The following is a 17,089-nucleotide window of genomic DNA, read 5'->3' on the forward strand; positions in this document are numbered from 1 at the left end:
ATAGTCAACTTCTAGCAAGCTTTCTAGTTTAATCTTGTATTTTTTCCATATTTTTGTATCTTTTTGTCCATATTTTTTCTGTTATCCTCAATAGGTCATCAATTTAATTTTAAAATGTTTACAATTTATTTTTTGTTGTTTGTCTTACTAACTTTTAGCCCTACATACATATCGTTTTCTGCACGCACATACACACAATCTATATCTATCTAATTTGAGCCACCTTAAAACATAAATAAAAGTAAAACAAAACTAAAAGTAGCTGTTGAGTTATTGGAAAGAGAATGAGAATGTGACTAAGGACTAAAGAGGTTCACTTATCATTACAGTTCCTTCAAATTCTGAAAATGATATCACCACCACAGCATGTCAAATTGAAGGGAATTTGAAATGGTAAGACTTGTATCAATTTCTCTACAGCAGAAGTTATTATTCAGTGAAGGCCCCATATCAAAATGTTGAACACTAACAGAAGGGACGTTTAGCATAGACAGAGAGAAGCCTGGGGTCTTTTCAAGGACACTTCATTGTACCTGCTTCATGACCCTGGGCTTATTCAATAAGCCTTGTAAACTGTAGACTATTCAGAGTCGAATGCTCGTGATTCAATGACTTTGAGATCATGATATGAAAATATCAGAAAAGGATGAAATATAACTTTGCTTGATCCTCTAAACTGATATAAAATTGATTTAAATGACATGATTCTGAAGGCCAGAACTTTCATATTCTCCTCACTGACCCAGCAATAGTGTCTCCATTCATTTTAATTTTTTAAAAACTACTGCACAATGTCTCATAATTAAATGAATCAATTTACTTTGTGGTAAGTGTATTATTAATTTCTTTCTACACAAATGTGCCAAAGAATCCGAAAGAGTTTACTGTCTACAGTATAAAAACACTGCTCTTGCTCAGTAAAAATAGCTTTGCTATGGTGTACAGTGGATTTCAGGGAAGGGTGGATTATCATTACCTAAACTCTATCTAAAGAATTTAAACTCTGAATTAGAAAGAAAAAAAAAAATAACTTTTCCAACTAGATGCCTCAGAAGTCAATAGAATGGAATCTTTCTAAAGAAGAGCTCTTGGCTATAAAGTCCTTGTTGCCTGCATGTTTCGTCAAAGCTTAAATTCTCATGAGGATACATCATCCTTATAATCGGGCCATGCATGTTTAACATTAGTCATGTTATATTACCTTGGATGACCAGCACAAGAGACCAGGGGTTGTGACTTGAATGGCAATGTACAGATTATAAAACAATATTTTAATTTTAAAATATTTAATATATTAGTTTTTGTAATGAAATGTAACATTTAGCACCTTCATCACTTGGCAGAAGATGATGGAACTGGCCAGCTCAATTTCTGAAACACTTCCAGTAACCAAGAAAATTAATTTGAAAACTAGACTCTTATCCCATTTCAGCATCTGTCCAACATTTTTGTTTAGGGTAAATTAAATTCTGACTCATTCATGAGTTAAATGAGTGGCGGTATCAATTCAACTTTTCACTGCCTTTATGCCTCACCTGACCTCTGTTTTTTAAGAAGCCTTACCACAAAAAGAATGCATTAAGAAATCTTCATTTTGCATTGTATAAAAAATATGAGTAACATTTTCACTCTTATCTAATGCTTTATGCAGCATTGCCTCTAAAACCCTTGATAAAAGATTTCATTGGGGTCAGAGTTAATATCTTACAAAGCAATGATGCAGGTTTCTAATAAAAGCCAAGTCCATTGAATCTTTACCTACTCAGAGAGATTAGGTAGGACCTCAATTAAAGTAATATTGTTATCTCTTATGGTTCATTTGCCTGTGAATACTGGTTACCAGGATCTTGATTTAGAGCTAAGTAGGCAATCTAAATACTCTAACCTGACGAAATGAAAACCATTACCAATGTCTGCAGTGTAATATTCTTATTTGTAAATTAACATTACAAATTAACTGTTTGTTTTTTAAATACACCAGCGCTCAAAATTTTAAGTTAATTAATATGTATTAATTTATTTGCTAACCACCATTAAACTCACTGTACATGATCCCTGGTATACGAAGGACTTATACAAAATGTTAAAGATATTATTGAATAGAGTTTTTTCACTTGTGCTTTTCCATATTTTCTACATTGTCTACAATGCTATAAAAATAAAAATATTTTTCTTTTGAAAATTAAATGTTACTTCAAATAAAAAAGAGTTACCTCCTTAAGCCCCAAATCCGATGAGAGATTGTCATCTTAAGTATAATCTATAGAGACCTCGATCTGGAGAACACTTAGATTTCTTATACTAAAAAGCAACTATAAAGAAAAACATAATAAAAATCCACACCAGAGGGATTCTCACTGTATAGCCAGATGCTGACTGAAAGCAAAGCAGGGAAGGTTTATTACAGAATAACTTTTAAGTACAATTTTTCAGACACAATAAGATAAGATAATTGCTAAAACATTAAGTATGGATTGGTGGAGAGAAATTTGTGGGGAAACTTTCAGTTTGAAATTAGTGGGGAAACTTTCAGTTTGAAATTATTATGTGTGTGTAGGAAAAAAGGTACAACACAACCATGTGTTGTTTGTGTGTGCGTGTGTGTGTGTGTGTGTGTGTGTGTGTGTGTGTGAGAGAGAGAGAGAGAGAGAGAGAGAGAAAAGTGAGCGTAGAAATTGGGAACAGAAAGATTATATGTTGAGTCTTTACTGACTCCTCCAAATCATACATATAGAATATTTTTACTAAGTAAATCTTGTTTTATACGATCATAGTCATTCTGAGTTGTATCAAAGCCAAAAATCCAGCGAAGAAGCCCAAACAACTTCTTGTCAAAAGGATGACTGCACAGCCCTATTTGCTCTCACATCATTCCGTACTTGATTACAGAAAAGCCAACATAAAATTCTTTAGGATTGTGAAAAATATTTAAATGTCACCTTGAATGAAAACAACCTGACAATTTATCAAACTATATATTTATTCAGCTCATGGGTCAAGATTTGACAATGAGTTAAGTTGGACACAAAGAAGCCTAAGACTGAGATCCTGCCCTCAAAGGACTTTCAGACTACCTGAGGAGCCTCCACCCTGCTCACACATCCAGGACTCGCTTACTGATGCACTTAACAGGTTCCATGGCTGTGTTCATATCTTTGTATTGTATAATTAGATGAATGGAACAGACTTTGCTTCTTTCAGGAAAATACAAAAAAAAAGACATAGCAATATGAAAGAAAGACTTGATAAAATTCAATTTTTAGAATTAGGTTAATAAAATCATGTGGATATTTATGCCAATTACTATTCACTGTCTACTGATGTAAAGTGTCTTAAGTACTGTTATGAATTTAAAGGCATGTTTATTAAGGGTATGTGCTCTATTGTGAAAGCCTCATGAGCAAGTAGGTTCTATAGCTTTCTTTCAAACCACTCTCTTTAATGCTCTCCTCATAGGTAAATACCTTCCTAATAAAATCAGCTATTTGTACTTATTAGAAAAATTTTGGGCCAGTTATTGCCAAATATTAAACTATTCAAAAAAGATTCTTCTGCACTTTCTGATTTCTTCCATTTTTGAAAAAGAAAATCATTTCCAGTATTTGGTGATGTTTACAAATCAGTGGTCAAGGGAAACATGCATGCAAACTATAAGACATTGCTAACATCATTCCTCCAGAAAGTGTTTCATGACAAAGAAGTCTTGAAATCATAGCTTTACTGATATTCGATGGACATATCATTTCCCAAAGGGAAGTCTGAATAGAAAAAGAAAGGCACCATCTGTTTTTGAATTGCAAAGCAGCTGCTCCCTCATTGTGATCTGCTTCACTGGAACTAGAGCTATTAAACTTGTAATTCCAAATATATTTCCTTTTAATTAAACTAAATTTCTATGAAAGTTTTCTCATTACTTTTTGAAAAGCAAGGTGGGCAATGACAAATTGATTCATAAAGAAGGTATACTATACATCTACGAAGTACATCACCAAGTTTTCCTTCTTTAACATTGAAATGCTATGCTTCTTTTTCCCCCCTGAAAAAATTGCCATAGAGACAGTCTAGCTGCTTTTTGTTCTCCCTTTGTCTTCAAGTATAAGCATATTGTTGTATAACAGTCTCTTAACAGGTTACAGCAGCTTCTTAACCGTTTCTTAAAAGATTACAGCGAATAGCAGTGCCCATTCACAGAGATATTTAATTGTAGAAACACATATCTAGGGAATTAAAAACATACTGTCTACTTTCAACACGGTCCTTCTTCATTCTAGAACTGACTGTTGTGGCTGGCTGTGGTGTATATAGAGCCAGAATCTTCACCTCTTGACTTGACTGCAATCCTGGAAAACCCTTGGTACAGTGTTTGCCGTAAAATCCAACTTACATGTCAGTTTAAGAACCAAAAACTTCACCAGTCTTTGAGGATAATATACTCAATGATCTAATGCTACTTTAGAAACAAAAGTTCACATGTGCAGCTCAAAAGATGATTTTTGATTAAAACATTCTTGATTCATCTCTTCTCCTTACCACAGTAGGACACAAGCTCTACATTCTTGAGGCTTCTATAACATCCTAAATGCATATTTGTATAGGATTTTATAACTTTTACTATTTAATAAGGATCTTTACAAGAGAAAAAAAAATCTCTCCTTTGGACTGTATGTTCTTAAAATGCAGGATATCTACCTAATTCACCTATGAACCTACAGTACTAACCAGCAAATTGATTCTCTTTCCTTTAACCAAAAATTATTTTTTTTTAGTTACTTCTGTGTGCCAGGTTTTTCTAGTAGTTGAAAACTAGTGTGTCCCCTAAGCTCTTAAAAGAAAACCAGGGGTTAAAAAAAAGGCAACTTATAAAATTCTACTTATTAAATCACTGCTTTTGTCATGAAGCTTTAAAATCCACAATAGGAATAAAGAAGCTTCTTTCCTATTGTTAACTCAAGGGTTTCCAAATTTGTTTCACAACAGATTCCATTTCTTCATACTTTGTAGGCACATAAGGTTTACTTCAATGTAAACCTTCTATAAATTCTTATCTTAATATGTTTCACTTTTTCACATATGTCATTAAGACTCAAAAATGTCTTGATGTGGTCTGAGGGAGAGAGTTGTGTTCTGGAGGTGGGCTTGCACACGTGATCTGCTACCATGTCTAAGATTTAGAATACCGCCACTATGACAAATGCTTATCTCTTCAGAGGACTGCTAGTAAAATGTAACTCTATTACTCGGTAAAGGTTAGAATATTAATCCATTATTCCTACTGGTACTCAAGCACAAGTAGATTTTTAATTTTTTTTAAGAAACAAGACCAGTTCAATTTATTAGGAGTTGGGTGGTGGGGGGTCAGACTGGCAGGAAGGCTTTGGCCAGCAGAGGCCTAAGAGGGTCCCCTATTCCTGGTCCTTGGCATCACCATGTGTCAGATGTATTGACTGTCGACATGTGAAAGAAGAGGTCACTGTCTTGGGCTATAGCCCAAACTATTGTTTTGGTGAGGTCCAGGTTGACAAAAAAATATTCTGAGAGATCTAAAAACAAATTTTCAATTTCTCAAATTAGACTAGGTCAAACTCTCTCTCTAAGAACAACTGCTTAAACATATGCAGTCTAGATTATCCATTTTAAACAAGACCTCCAAGGTTACCTGGGCAAATCCCTCTTATTAAGGTTTTGAGTCCAATAGATGATATTATGGTTCTGATGATGAGAGCCACCCTGAATCAACTATGGAATAGATGACAAAGCTTTGCCCTGAGGATGACATAAATAGGATTACCTCAGAGATAGCTGGGTGAAACCCAGTCATGATGAAATAGGTATTTTAGATGATTATGTGAATGTATGAATAAGAGGGTGAGATATGCATGTCTCCTTCAAAGTGATCTAAATATAATATCACAAAGGCTAGATATACTTAAGACTATAAGTTAAAAAATTGGAATTATTCAGTCCATAGGCTAGGAAAAAGAATAAAAAAGGAATATTTTTCACTAGCTAAAGGAAACATGTAATGTGACTAATAAGCCACTATTTAGATGTCCTTCACATAAATGGAAGATGAGCTATTAAGTTATAGTGTGTCTTGGATGACTCATTTCTCAGGACTGCTCATCTTCTACTTCCAATTAAAACTCACATGGATTGTGGTAAAAAGGCCTGTTCTTAACCTGCCCACTAAAAGACATGTCTCTAATTCCTACCTGTGGCACTGACCATCTGTGAGGTTTGTGCAAATTCTTAACTTCCCCAAGTTTTAGTTTCCTCAACTGTAAAACGACAGTGATAAAAGAACCTATGCTGTGAAGTTGTAAGAGAATAAAATATATGAAGAGTTATAGCACTTAGCACAATGCTAAGACCCAAGACAATTTTTTTCAAAAGGAAAAGATAATAGCTGCTACTATTGTCATTATCTTTATGACTTGATCATAACTTGGGTAACTATGAATATTTGTCTGCAGAGGGGTAAGGTGATGATTGGAAAACATTAGTATCTATCAATCACCTTTGAATTTTTATTTTTCCTCAGTGACAGTAATAGAACTATACATTTCGACCTCTTGTAGGTTTAACTAATGATTTATCTTCTCTGCTGACTTGATTTATTTTGGGGTATGCTCACAAAAAATAAGTATCTGACATTTCAGTGGTATTACTATTGACTATCTAACTGAAACTTTCAGGTTTCCTAAATCTAGTTTGGCCTAGGTTTCAGTCCTTGTATAAGTGGGATTTATGTTGGTCCATGCTTCATTGTACTCCATCTCCCCCACCTCCAAAAGGATAACTGAACACAGGAAAATGTGTGTGAGAGATAAGACCACCTTTTCCAATCTCCTTTCCATTGTTAAAAGTTCCATTAACTATTATTCAGCAACTTACTGAATTTTAAATTTATACACAAAGATTCTCTTGTGCAATCTCAATGCTATTACATTCTTTCATTATATATATGGTTCCCCTGGACGGGAAAACATAAAAATCACACCTGATTTCTATGGCCGAGTGTGCTTCAAAGTGATATTTGAATGCGATCACACACACAAATATTCATTTCAATCATTTTTCAATTCTGCCTTCTCTTCGTGTTGATAACAATTCCATTTTCAAACATTCCTTTAGGTCATACACTAGTGAGTTTTGGAGTAGATAGTAACTTTTTGTAAAGTGTGATTAATTTAGTTCTGTTGGTAGTAATTTTATTGCATCTTGACAGTTGCCTTTCCACCAGATTTCCCCTTCTGAGAGTAAAATCCTTAAAATCCTACCATTCAAATTCTGCAAAATTAAAGATCTTAGATATTAGATATTTTATACATTGTAGGGCTACTTTACAGTAGCACAACTATGAAACTTCTTAAATCAGATAATAAACTAAGAAAACTAGTATAACTAAAGAAATCAGATATTAAAAGTAAAGCATTTATAGCTGCCTGACACCAACAGGTGCTGTTGCTATTGTTGCTTTTGCTGCTATTGCTGTTGTTATACTGAGCTAGCAGAGAGGAGCAAAGATATATTCCAGGCCTGTGCTGGCAATGTCTTCATGTCTAAACCTTGGCTAAAATGAAAATCTCCCTGTTATTATGCTCACTCACAAATTTAAAAAGATCAAAATATTTTCTTGAAAAAATTCAGTTGTTTATATTCTTTGTTAGAAAGCACCTATTGTTACTATCAATTAACTATAATGAGGCAGTAATACTTTATTAAAGTATGAAGTATAACTTCTCATATAACAAACAATAAATAAATGAAATCCAAAGAAAACCAAGACATGGGAAAACAACACATTCCAGTACACATGCAGACCTGCTTCACTGAAACTATATCCTGGAAAGATGCAAAACCTCTTTGCCAACAACTTTTTGCAGAGATAGTTTTAGAGGGAGAAGTATTAGGTCTGTTCTTCCAATATGTTCACAATCCATTCCTGATTCTGGAAATCTCATGCTTCCTTTCTTCAAGTTTGTTCTTAGTAGACTTAAGCTCAAAGTGTTGTAAATATATAAAAACAATAAAACCTTGAAAGAAAGAATCTTTAATTCAAACCTTTGTCTTTTCCCCTAAACCTACATCCAATTTGCTAGATTCTCTCAGATGACAGACTGCATTATTCAACGACATGCAAGACTCTCCAAAATTCAAGACTCATTCAGAATAAAATATTAGAGTATTTGAGTAGTGATGTTAATAGTCCTTAAATACAATTGTCTGAAGAACAGCTGTAGTCAGAGTATGAAGCAAGACCTCAGAAAAGAAGATGATGATGACTGTGAGAGCAAACCAGTTTATGAACTATTCTCCATTTGCTGACTAGCTTTGATCTGTGAACAAATAAAAAGTGGAAAGACCAAAAAAAGAACAACTCAATAGTTTGCATGATGATACACTATCATCTTCTGATGCTTCAATTATCAACTTAATATTCTCACAACTATATTAGGGACAATCAATAAACATATCCGTTAATAATTTTTAGCAGTTTCTTTTAGATTTGTTTAAGGAGGAGGAAGGGTCTGCACACTTCTCTTTCTCAGGCTATGGTACTTCCTTATGCTTTCTTGAGGTAAATTATTTCTTGCTTCTGAAACCATAATCTTCTGTCCCTAGAATATACCCTGAATTATCCCAAACTCCTAAATTTAAGAATCTATGGACCCACTGAAATTCTCACTCAATTAAAAACAATTAAGTTAGTGGGGGAGAGGTGGCTCCCTTTGCCAGAGCTGGCAGCCAGGAGAGAAAAAGGGAGGGAGAGGAAGAATTGGAAAGAGAAATAGAGACAGAGATAGAGAGACAAAGACAGAGACAGGCATTTGAAGCCCACACTAAAATCAAGTGAATTAAGATTTCTCCCTGATGATTTATAGAAAGGATAACATACCTTCAGGTAGCTATTTATTTTGTGCTAGGCCAACCTGTAAGTATAGAGTGTTACAAAGGAAAAATAGCTACATCAGATTTTTCCTCAAAATATTCAAAGGACTTTAACAGCCATGACTAAAGTGTCAAAGAACCTAGACTTTAGCTTCAGACATCCCTGGGCTCCACCGTTCTGGCTCCATCATTGACCAGCTGGCCAGCTGAAGCCTCTTGCCTTAGCTAAGCTGTAATATACTCATTTATACATTGTATATAATAATTTAATTAAGCAACATAGATTAAATGAGGTAATGTCTAACTCGTAAGTGCTGTCTAATTATTCTCTATTAGTATTTGTTATTATTTTATTCACTAATAAAGTATGATGAATTAAAGCCCTTTTAATCCCTTCTTCTCAAAGAATCATTTCCCCTTCATCATTTCCATTTTATTTTCCAAGTCAGTAGAACCTTAATCACTACAAAGTGTTAAGTACCCCACATTTCAGAAACAATTCCTGGAATATGTCATCTTAGAAACCCAAAGATAAAGTAAATTGTTTTGTTTTTTTTTTTAATGGGAGGGAAATTACTTGCTCAGTGATAAAAAGGCAGGACTTTGATGTAATTAAAAACAGCCTCTCATATACCATAAGTGTTAAACACAACATAAAAATAACTTTGAGCAGCAACATAACTACCTTATACCATCTGATAAATTCAACCTCCTTAAGTGGATTTTTAAGAAAAAAATTATAGAAATTGGCTCAAATAATTAAACTTACGCAAGTGATGTGATCGATGCCCTCACTGAGGTGGTTGATATTTTTGGAGTCAATAGATATGTAAGAAAAAATAAAAATGAGATTGAATAAATAGGATAAACTTTTTACATAAAAGATGTATAGAATTCTTAAACTGTAGCAGTAATTCTTTGGACAGGCAGTTGTCTTTTTCAAATAAGATTTCATTTATATGGTTCAACTTAGAACACAGATGATTTTTTAAAAATTATGTATTTTGTGTTAGGGAGGATTACAAGAGAAATCTAATACATATGGTAACAAGAAATTATCAAACCCTGAAAAAGAAGCCATACAAAGAGTTTTGAGGCACAGATTGCATCGTAGAGATTATTCCACCTCGAGTGGTCACAGAATTTCACATTCACATAAAACCTATTCACATTTCACAAAAATAGGTTTTGCATTAATTTCCATAATTAAATGGTAAAGAAAAGTATCATATATTAAATATGTATAAGTGACAGGTGTTTTAAATCTGTTATCTGTTAATCTTCACAACAAGACTTCCAGATTGGTTATTTTTCCAATTCAAATGAAACAAATTATCATAAAGAATTTTCAACAGCTCATTCAAGGTCACATAGCTAGTAATGTGGAAGACTAGGATTCAACCGAGGTAGATCAGCCTCTATCTTACGTCTGTTTTCCCAAAAGTAAAGACTAAGAGGGGCCTCCTTTGGAAACTGATTTTATCTCAATGAGTGAGTACTTTCAAAAGAAGTTGAGACGGAACATGATAGAACAAAAACGTTCAGCAAAGAAGTGGTCCCAGCAGAAGACTAGCTTCCCTTGGTCCCTAGGGAAGCTTGGAGCATGCATTGCACCACAGAGGTAGACCCACATGGTTGTTGACTGTAGAGACTGGGGATAGGGCACGAGGAGGTTGGGGGACAATGGAGGGAGAGGGTGTATCACACCCAGGGTGGGAGAGGAAGCCTAATTAGGCAGCGGGTTGGGGGTGAGATGGGGGAGAAAGTACACAGTATGCAGGGGTAGAGAAAGGGATCCCATTAAGGGAGGCTAGGGATAGGACAAGGTGTTGCTGAAATAGAGGATGAATAAAACCCAGGATTAGGCAAAAAATCTCATTAAGGTCATTTTTCTGTAATTTTTTAGGTGATTCATTAGCATTTGGTGCCACCAAAAGCAACTGGTACCAGAAAAAGCAACAGGCAAATGGGGCACTCCTAGTGAACATGGACCAGGCACCAAAAAGATCTACTGCAGTCTCTGAAATCTGTTACAACATGTTATCTTCTCATATGAATATTCCATATGCTGGGATGTTGGATACTGGACCAAACTGATATCCTGTCAACTCCCTGGAACATGAGACTATGTTATTTTCCTTGCATTCTAATTTTCTCCTTCTCTTATGGGGGTTGGAACTTAACCTTGAAAAATTTCTGGCCAACCTGATTCCCCACCTCAACACAGGCAAGACTGTACAGTTATTACACAATTTTATACAAGGCTGAAGATGTAGCACACAGGTGTGTATGAGTGTGTGTCTGTGTGCATGCATGTGTGTATTGCCTGCTCAAAGGCAGATCTGCCTCACTTATTTGTGAACCCAATAAAGTATTCTACTCTATTTGAAAATTATATAAATGTATTTGTAGATAGTGATAATACCTTAGTTACAATACATTATGTATATATAAATTCTTTTTTTAAAATTTTTATAAAGATTTGACTGATGTACTTTTTCTTTAAATGACACATTCTTATGAAAAAAAAAGATCAATTTTACTCTTACAGGCTTCTTTTCACATTGGATAAACATCCACAGAAACTTAAGCTATTTTTTTTATAATTAATTTTTATTGGAGTATAGTTGCTTTACAATGTTGTGTTAGTTTCTACCGTACAGCAAAATGAATCAGCTATACATATACATATATCCCCTCTTTTTTGGATTTCCTTCCCATTTACGTCACCATAGAGCACTAAGTAGAGTTCCCTGTGCAATACAGTAGGTTCTCATTAGTTATCTATTTTATACATAGTAGTGTATGTATGTCAATCCCAAACTCCCAATTCATCCCACTCCTCCCTTCCCCCCTTGGTGTCCATACGTTAGGTCTCTGCGTCTGTGTCTCTATTTCTGCCTTGCAAATAAGATCATCTATACCATTTTTCTAGATTCCACATATATGTGTTAATACACGATATTTGTTTTTCTCTTTTTGACTTACTTCACTCTGTATGACAGTCTCTCGGTCCATCCATGTGTCTAAAAATGACCCAATTTCATTCTTTTTTATGGCTGAGTAATATTCCATTGTATACATGTACCACATCTTCCTTACCCATTAGTCTGTCAACAGATATTTAGGTTGCTTCCATGACCTTGCTATTGTAAATAGTGTTGTAATGAACATTGGGGTGCATGTGTCTTTTTGAATTATTGTTTTCTCAGGGTATATGCCCAGTAGTGGGATTGCTGGGTCATATGGTAGTTCTGTTTTTCGTTTTTTAAGGAAACTCCATACTGTTCTCCACCATGGTTGTATCAATTTACATTCCCACCAACTGTGCAAGAGGGTTCCATTTTCTCCACACCCTCTCCAGCATTTATTGCTTGTAGATTTTTTGATGATGGCCATTCTGACAGGTGTGAGGTGATACCTCATTGTAGTTTTGAATCGCATTTCTCTTATAATTAGAGACGTTGAGCATGTTTTCATGTGTTTGTTGGCCATCTGTATGTCTTCTTTGGAGAAATGTTTATTTAGGCCTTCTGCCCCTTTTTGGATTGGGTTGTTTGTTTTTTTGATATATAAATTCTTAATATAAAATTTGCTTGACGTCCTCAAGTCACATAAAATTCATTTATGTGACAATTTTCATTCAAATTTATATAAACATAAGAAGGGTTTTTTCTTTCTTTTTCTTTTTTTTTTTTAGTATGGAAATGGCAAATGGATGACCTATTTTCCACTAACTTTTTACAATTCTGCTTAGAAGCTATAACTTTGAATTTTTTATCATTATGATTATTACTATTCATCTTAGTGCCTTTATACATAGCTGTCTTCTTCCTGAGATGTACTTTCCTAAACAATTTTTTCCTGAATACTTTTAAGTGTTGAAAATCATGTAGTTCTGTGACACCTTCTACAACTCTCTCCTCTCTATTCCCAGAGGTGGGAAACTTTACTCTCTGACATTTGGTCTCCCTCACATTCCTCATTTCGCTACCCCCTCCTCAGTTCTCCTGAGATGTAGAGACTGTTTTATTTGCTTAGGGTTGCTCAGCTATAAGGCAAACTCACTTATTCTGAATCCATTCTTCTCATGTTACTACACTCACTCTCAGTTTCACTATGAATGAGGAATAAGGGACTCATCCCCACGAAATATTTATCTCCCTCTTTCTGACAGTTTGTCTTTTACGTCCTTTTTATAGCCAGAACAAAACTAACCCCCTAAACAACAGAAAACAGTCACTGCCTGCATTCAGCGGAGGCTTTTTCTCCCAACAATCCAGTCTCCTCCTCCACAAACTCTAATTCAATGCCAGTGACGCACTGTGAGCATCTGTTTATGGTCACGGCGCTCACCACTCATCTTTAAAACATTCTATTTTCCAAAGGTCTGGGTTTTTTGTTTTTTGTTTTGCTTTCCCCAGATGCACTTCTTATTACAAAAAGTCACCAGGGAATCCTGACTGTATGTGCAGAATGTACCATACTTGCATCAAAACACTAAATCGGTTCCATTGTCACTTTGCCCTCCACTTAGCATTCTGTCTGGCAAGTCTTATTTTCCCAGCCTATCACTCTTTCAGCACTTCTTTGGGATAAACACTCTCTACATTCAGTGTTTGAAAGGTTGCAGTAGACAAAAGCTGGTGATTTCCTGAAAGAACAATTCACACATTTCTACCAGAATTTAGCCTTTGCTTAGGACTGATGGGATTCATCTACTGATCTTTCATCGTACAATCTAGGCTGTGGAATCAGAGTCTAGGGTCCAAATCTTGGCCCTGAAACTTACTATAGCTGTAAGGAATGATGGATAGAAAGGAGTCACAGACAAAATGTTATTTGTTTTGTGTTACACAGGTCTTGAGCATATGAAAAAAATAATCTTTACACTTTCAATTCTTTAAACAGATAGTCAAAACAGCAACAATTTTAAAATGGCCATTGATAAATTTATGTTTTCCAAATATCTGAAAGTGCTTTAAAACATAGTTGTTGGCCTGGGACAAATCTCATCCATTTCTTTCTCTTGCTACATTGACTATAAAAATAAAATAAAACATTACCAATGATTACTACAGGATCATGACTAATCATCTTATGACTCTGTGTAGACTTTCTTTCATGTATAGATGTTTCCAGTTCAGACATGATCAAACATGAATTCAAAAGCAGGCAAAAGTGATTTCATTTTTGGTTAACTGGCATGTCAGCAAATACAATTTTCATTTATTTATCTTTAAGAGGAACTTGTGATGTTAGCTGGTCTCTACCAATTGACATAAAAATCACACTAATATCTCAGGTGGCAAAAAAATCACCATCTATTTTGTTAAAATAATAATAATAAAGAAAAACAGAGACTTAAACTATGCCAGACAGGAGAATCAACCAACCCTGCATTTCCTCTTCTATGTATATCTTAGGTGAGAGAGAGATGAACTTCTGTTTTGCTTAAGGCACTATTATTTGGCATTTTCTGATACATACCAAGAAATTGCATCTTAGCTGATTAAAGACGTAAGGGCTATAGGCAGGTACTCACATCGACTTATGAAAGGTACACTAACAAACGTAGGACCAAAATCACGCATGACAAAACATCAAATATTGCATATGTACCACCTCCTTTAAACCCTTCCAGGATGATAGCCTTTGCTTCATCTTTTAACAGGCATGTTATGGATGCATGTTTGTGTCCGTTTGAAATTCATATGTTGAAACCCTAACCCTCACTGGGATGGAATTAGGAGGTGGGGCCTTTGAGAGGTAATTAGGTCATGAGGGTAGAACCCTCATGATGACACTAGTGCTCTTAGAAGAAGATACACAAGACTGTGCTTTCTGTCTCTCTGATCCATCAGGTAAGGATACAACAAGAAGACCACTGTCTGCAGACCAGGAGGAGTGCTCTCATTAGACAGTGGATCTGCCAGCACCTTAAGCTTGGACTTCCCAGCCTCCAGAACTGTGAGAAGTAAGTGTCTGTGACTTAAGCCACCCAGTCTATGCTATTTTGTTATAGGAGCCAAAGCAGACTAAGACAAGGCAACTCTGCCTCCTTTACAGTCTAACTTTCCAGGTCCCAAGGTAACTTGGGTGTTGCGAAAGCCAAACTCAGCCCTGGCTCTGGGCCACCTACCTGTCATTACTAACAGTCTCCTCATCTATAAAAAGGAGTTATTACTAACTGCTACACAGGATGAAGTGAAAAGATATGAGTATGTATAAAAATTAAAATTTAAATTCTATATGTCAGATATCCTTGTCTCCCTCACATAATGCCTACTTCCCTTAAAGTCTGTCCTGGAAAATTCTTTTAATTAAGAGTACATTGGGGAAATGGGTCCATTATTAAACTTTCAGGTCCAATTCCACTTAGGAGGAAACTAGACTTGTAGGAATCAACGTAGTGATGAATGGGACCAAGCTAACAGCACTGTGTTTCCAAACAAAGCCTATTTTCAAGGATAAATTCTCAAAAAACTGTAAAATAACTATGTGTAATGTATAGATAATTTATTATAATTGCATATATTATAAAATACATGTATACTATATAGTATATATCATATATACATGCATATATACATGTACATGAATATACATACATTTATCTTTGGTAATTATTTTGATGTGAAATGAAGCCAGATTATTTTAGACATCAATTTTGAGATGAATGTGTCAGTCAATGAACAGGTTAAATCTAGAACGGAGATGACTGTACTATACTTCATACTTCACAGTGCCATCTTCTGACTACAAATGGAAGTGCAGTTCCAGTAAAACAACGACACAAACTTTCTAAGGAAAATCTGGGGGCCATAATACTAATAATGATAATAATAATTATTATTAGGTTAGGTTTCAGGATAGGCTGAGTTCAAATAATGAGTCTGTTAACTTTCACATCTGTAAAACAAAAGGTGACACTATTCATGACATGGGGATATTTTGAGGAGTTGCGTACACCAGACCCCTTAGCTCACTCATCCACGTGCGTGTATGGCACAAGTCTGGTTTTTACACTAGTCTGCATGTAGCTCTCAACAGCTCCTTTGTTTCTGAGTTACCTCCCAAATGCCTGATACCACGAATTTCAGTGTTAACTTTACTGTATGAGGATCCTGACCTTGAGGCTATGTCTATTAAATTGTGGGTTCAAATTTCACCTCTAGGGCTTCCGTGGTGGCGCAGTGTTTGAGAGTCCGCCTGATGATGCAGGGGGCACGGGTTCGTGCCCTGGTCCTGGAAGATCCCACATGCCACGGAGCGGCTGGGCCCGTGAGCCATGGCTGCTGAGCCTGTGCATCCGGAGCCTGTGCTCCGCAACGGGAGAGGCCACAACAGTGAGAGGCCCGCGTACAGGAAAAAAAAAAAAAAAAAAAAAAAAAAAAAATTTTCACCTCTACCTTTAGTAATGTTGTGACTTTAGGTATATTAACTTCTCTAATCTTCAGTGTTCTAATCTATAAAGCACATTCATGAAGTACAAAAAAGCATTAAAGTAATCCTAAAGAAATGTGTAGTACAATTCTTGCACACAAAGAAACAAACAATAACCTTTACCTACTATTAGGTAGGATCACACAGGTAGCAAGTGCTGAGCTGCAGTTAGAACGCAGGTCAGTCTGATTCCCACCACATGTTTCTAAGCTCCACAGTTGAAACATGGAAGCTTTCTGGAGCCAGATGGTAGGACACTACAGGTCCCTGGTGTGACTTGGAAAAACAACATCCACAAATAAAGACCATATTATACAAATTCATGATTATTTTTCTTTCACAATAAAAACAAAATAAAATGAACATTATTTTAGCTGGAACTTTAAAGAAAGGACCTTCTGTTATATTTAGTTGTGAACTTAGAGGAAACCTGAGAGGAAGTTACATTTTTCTGTCCTCTCGTGGTGTAAATCGGAACCCACATGTGAGGCTGACGCAGATTTAGGGTCATGCCAGTGTTTTACTTCACACACTAGGAGGCGCTGTAGCACAGTGATTAAGAACATGGGCTAGAAAACTATTTGGAGTTTGACTTTAGACTCCACTACCTACCACTTTATAACTGAGGGTTAGTAATCTAACCCTTGTGTGCCTTAGTCTCCACAGATATAAAATGCAGGCAACAACAACCACCACCTCACAAGAAGTCTGTGAGGATTAACCTGGTTTAAGATATTACATAAGTGTTAGC

General features: G+C 35.5%; 1 protein-coding gene across 4 annotated transcripts in view; it reads right to left on the minus strand.

Annotated features, from left to right (window-relative positions):
• LUZP2 (leucine zipper protein 2) overlaps positions 1–17,089 on the minus strand; it is a 449,267-nt gene that overhangs the window by 421,372 nt on the left and 10,806 nt on the right. For 2 of the 4 annotated variants that reach the window (XM_067749587.1, XM_067749584.1), the window contains exon 2: positions 9,662–9,686. The exons of the other annotated variants lie outside the window; for them this stretch is intronic. In XM_067749587.1, coding sequence (XP_067605688.1) covers positions 9,662–9,686 — 25 coding nt within the window. The remainder of the gene's footprint in view (positions 1–9,661; positions 9,687–17,089) is intronic. 4 annotated transcript variants of the gene reach the window in all.

The sequence above is a fragment of the Pseudorca crassidens genome, chromosome 9 (assembly GCF_039906515.1).
Source record: "Pseudorca crassidens isolate mPseCra1 chromosome 9, mPseCra1.hap1, whole genome shotgun sequence".
NCBI lineage: Eukaryota > Metazoa > Chordata > Mammalia > Artiodactyla > Delphinidae > Pseudorca > Pseudorca crassidens.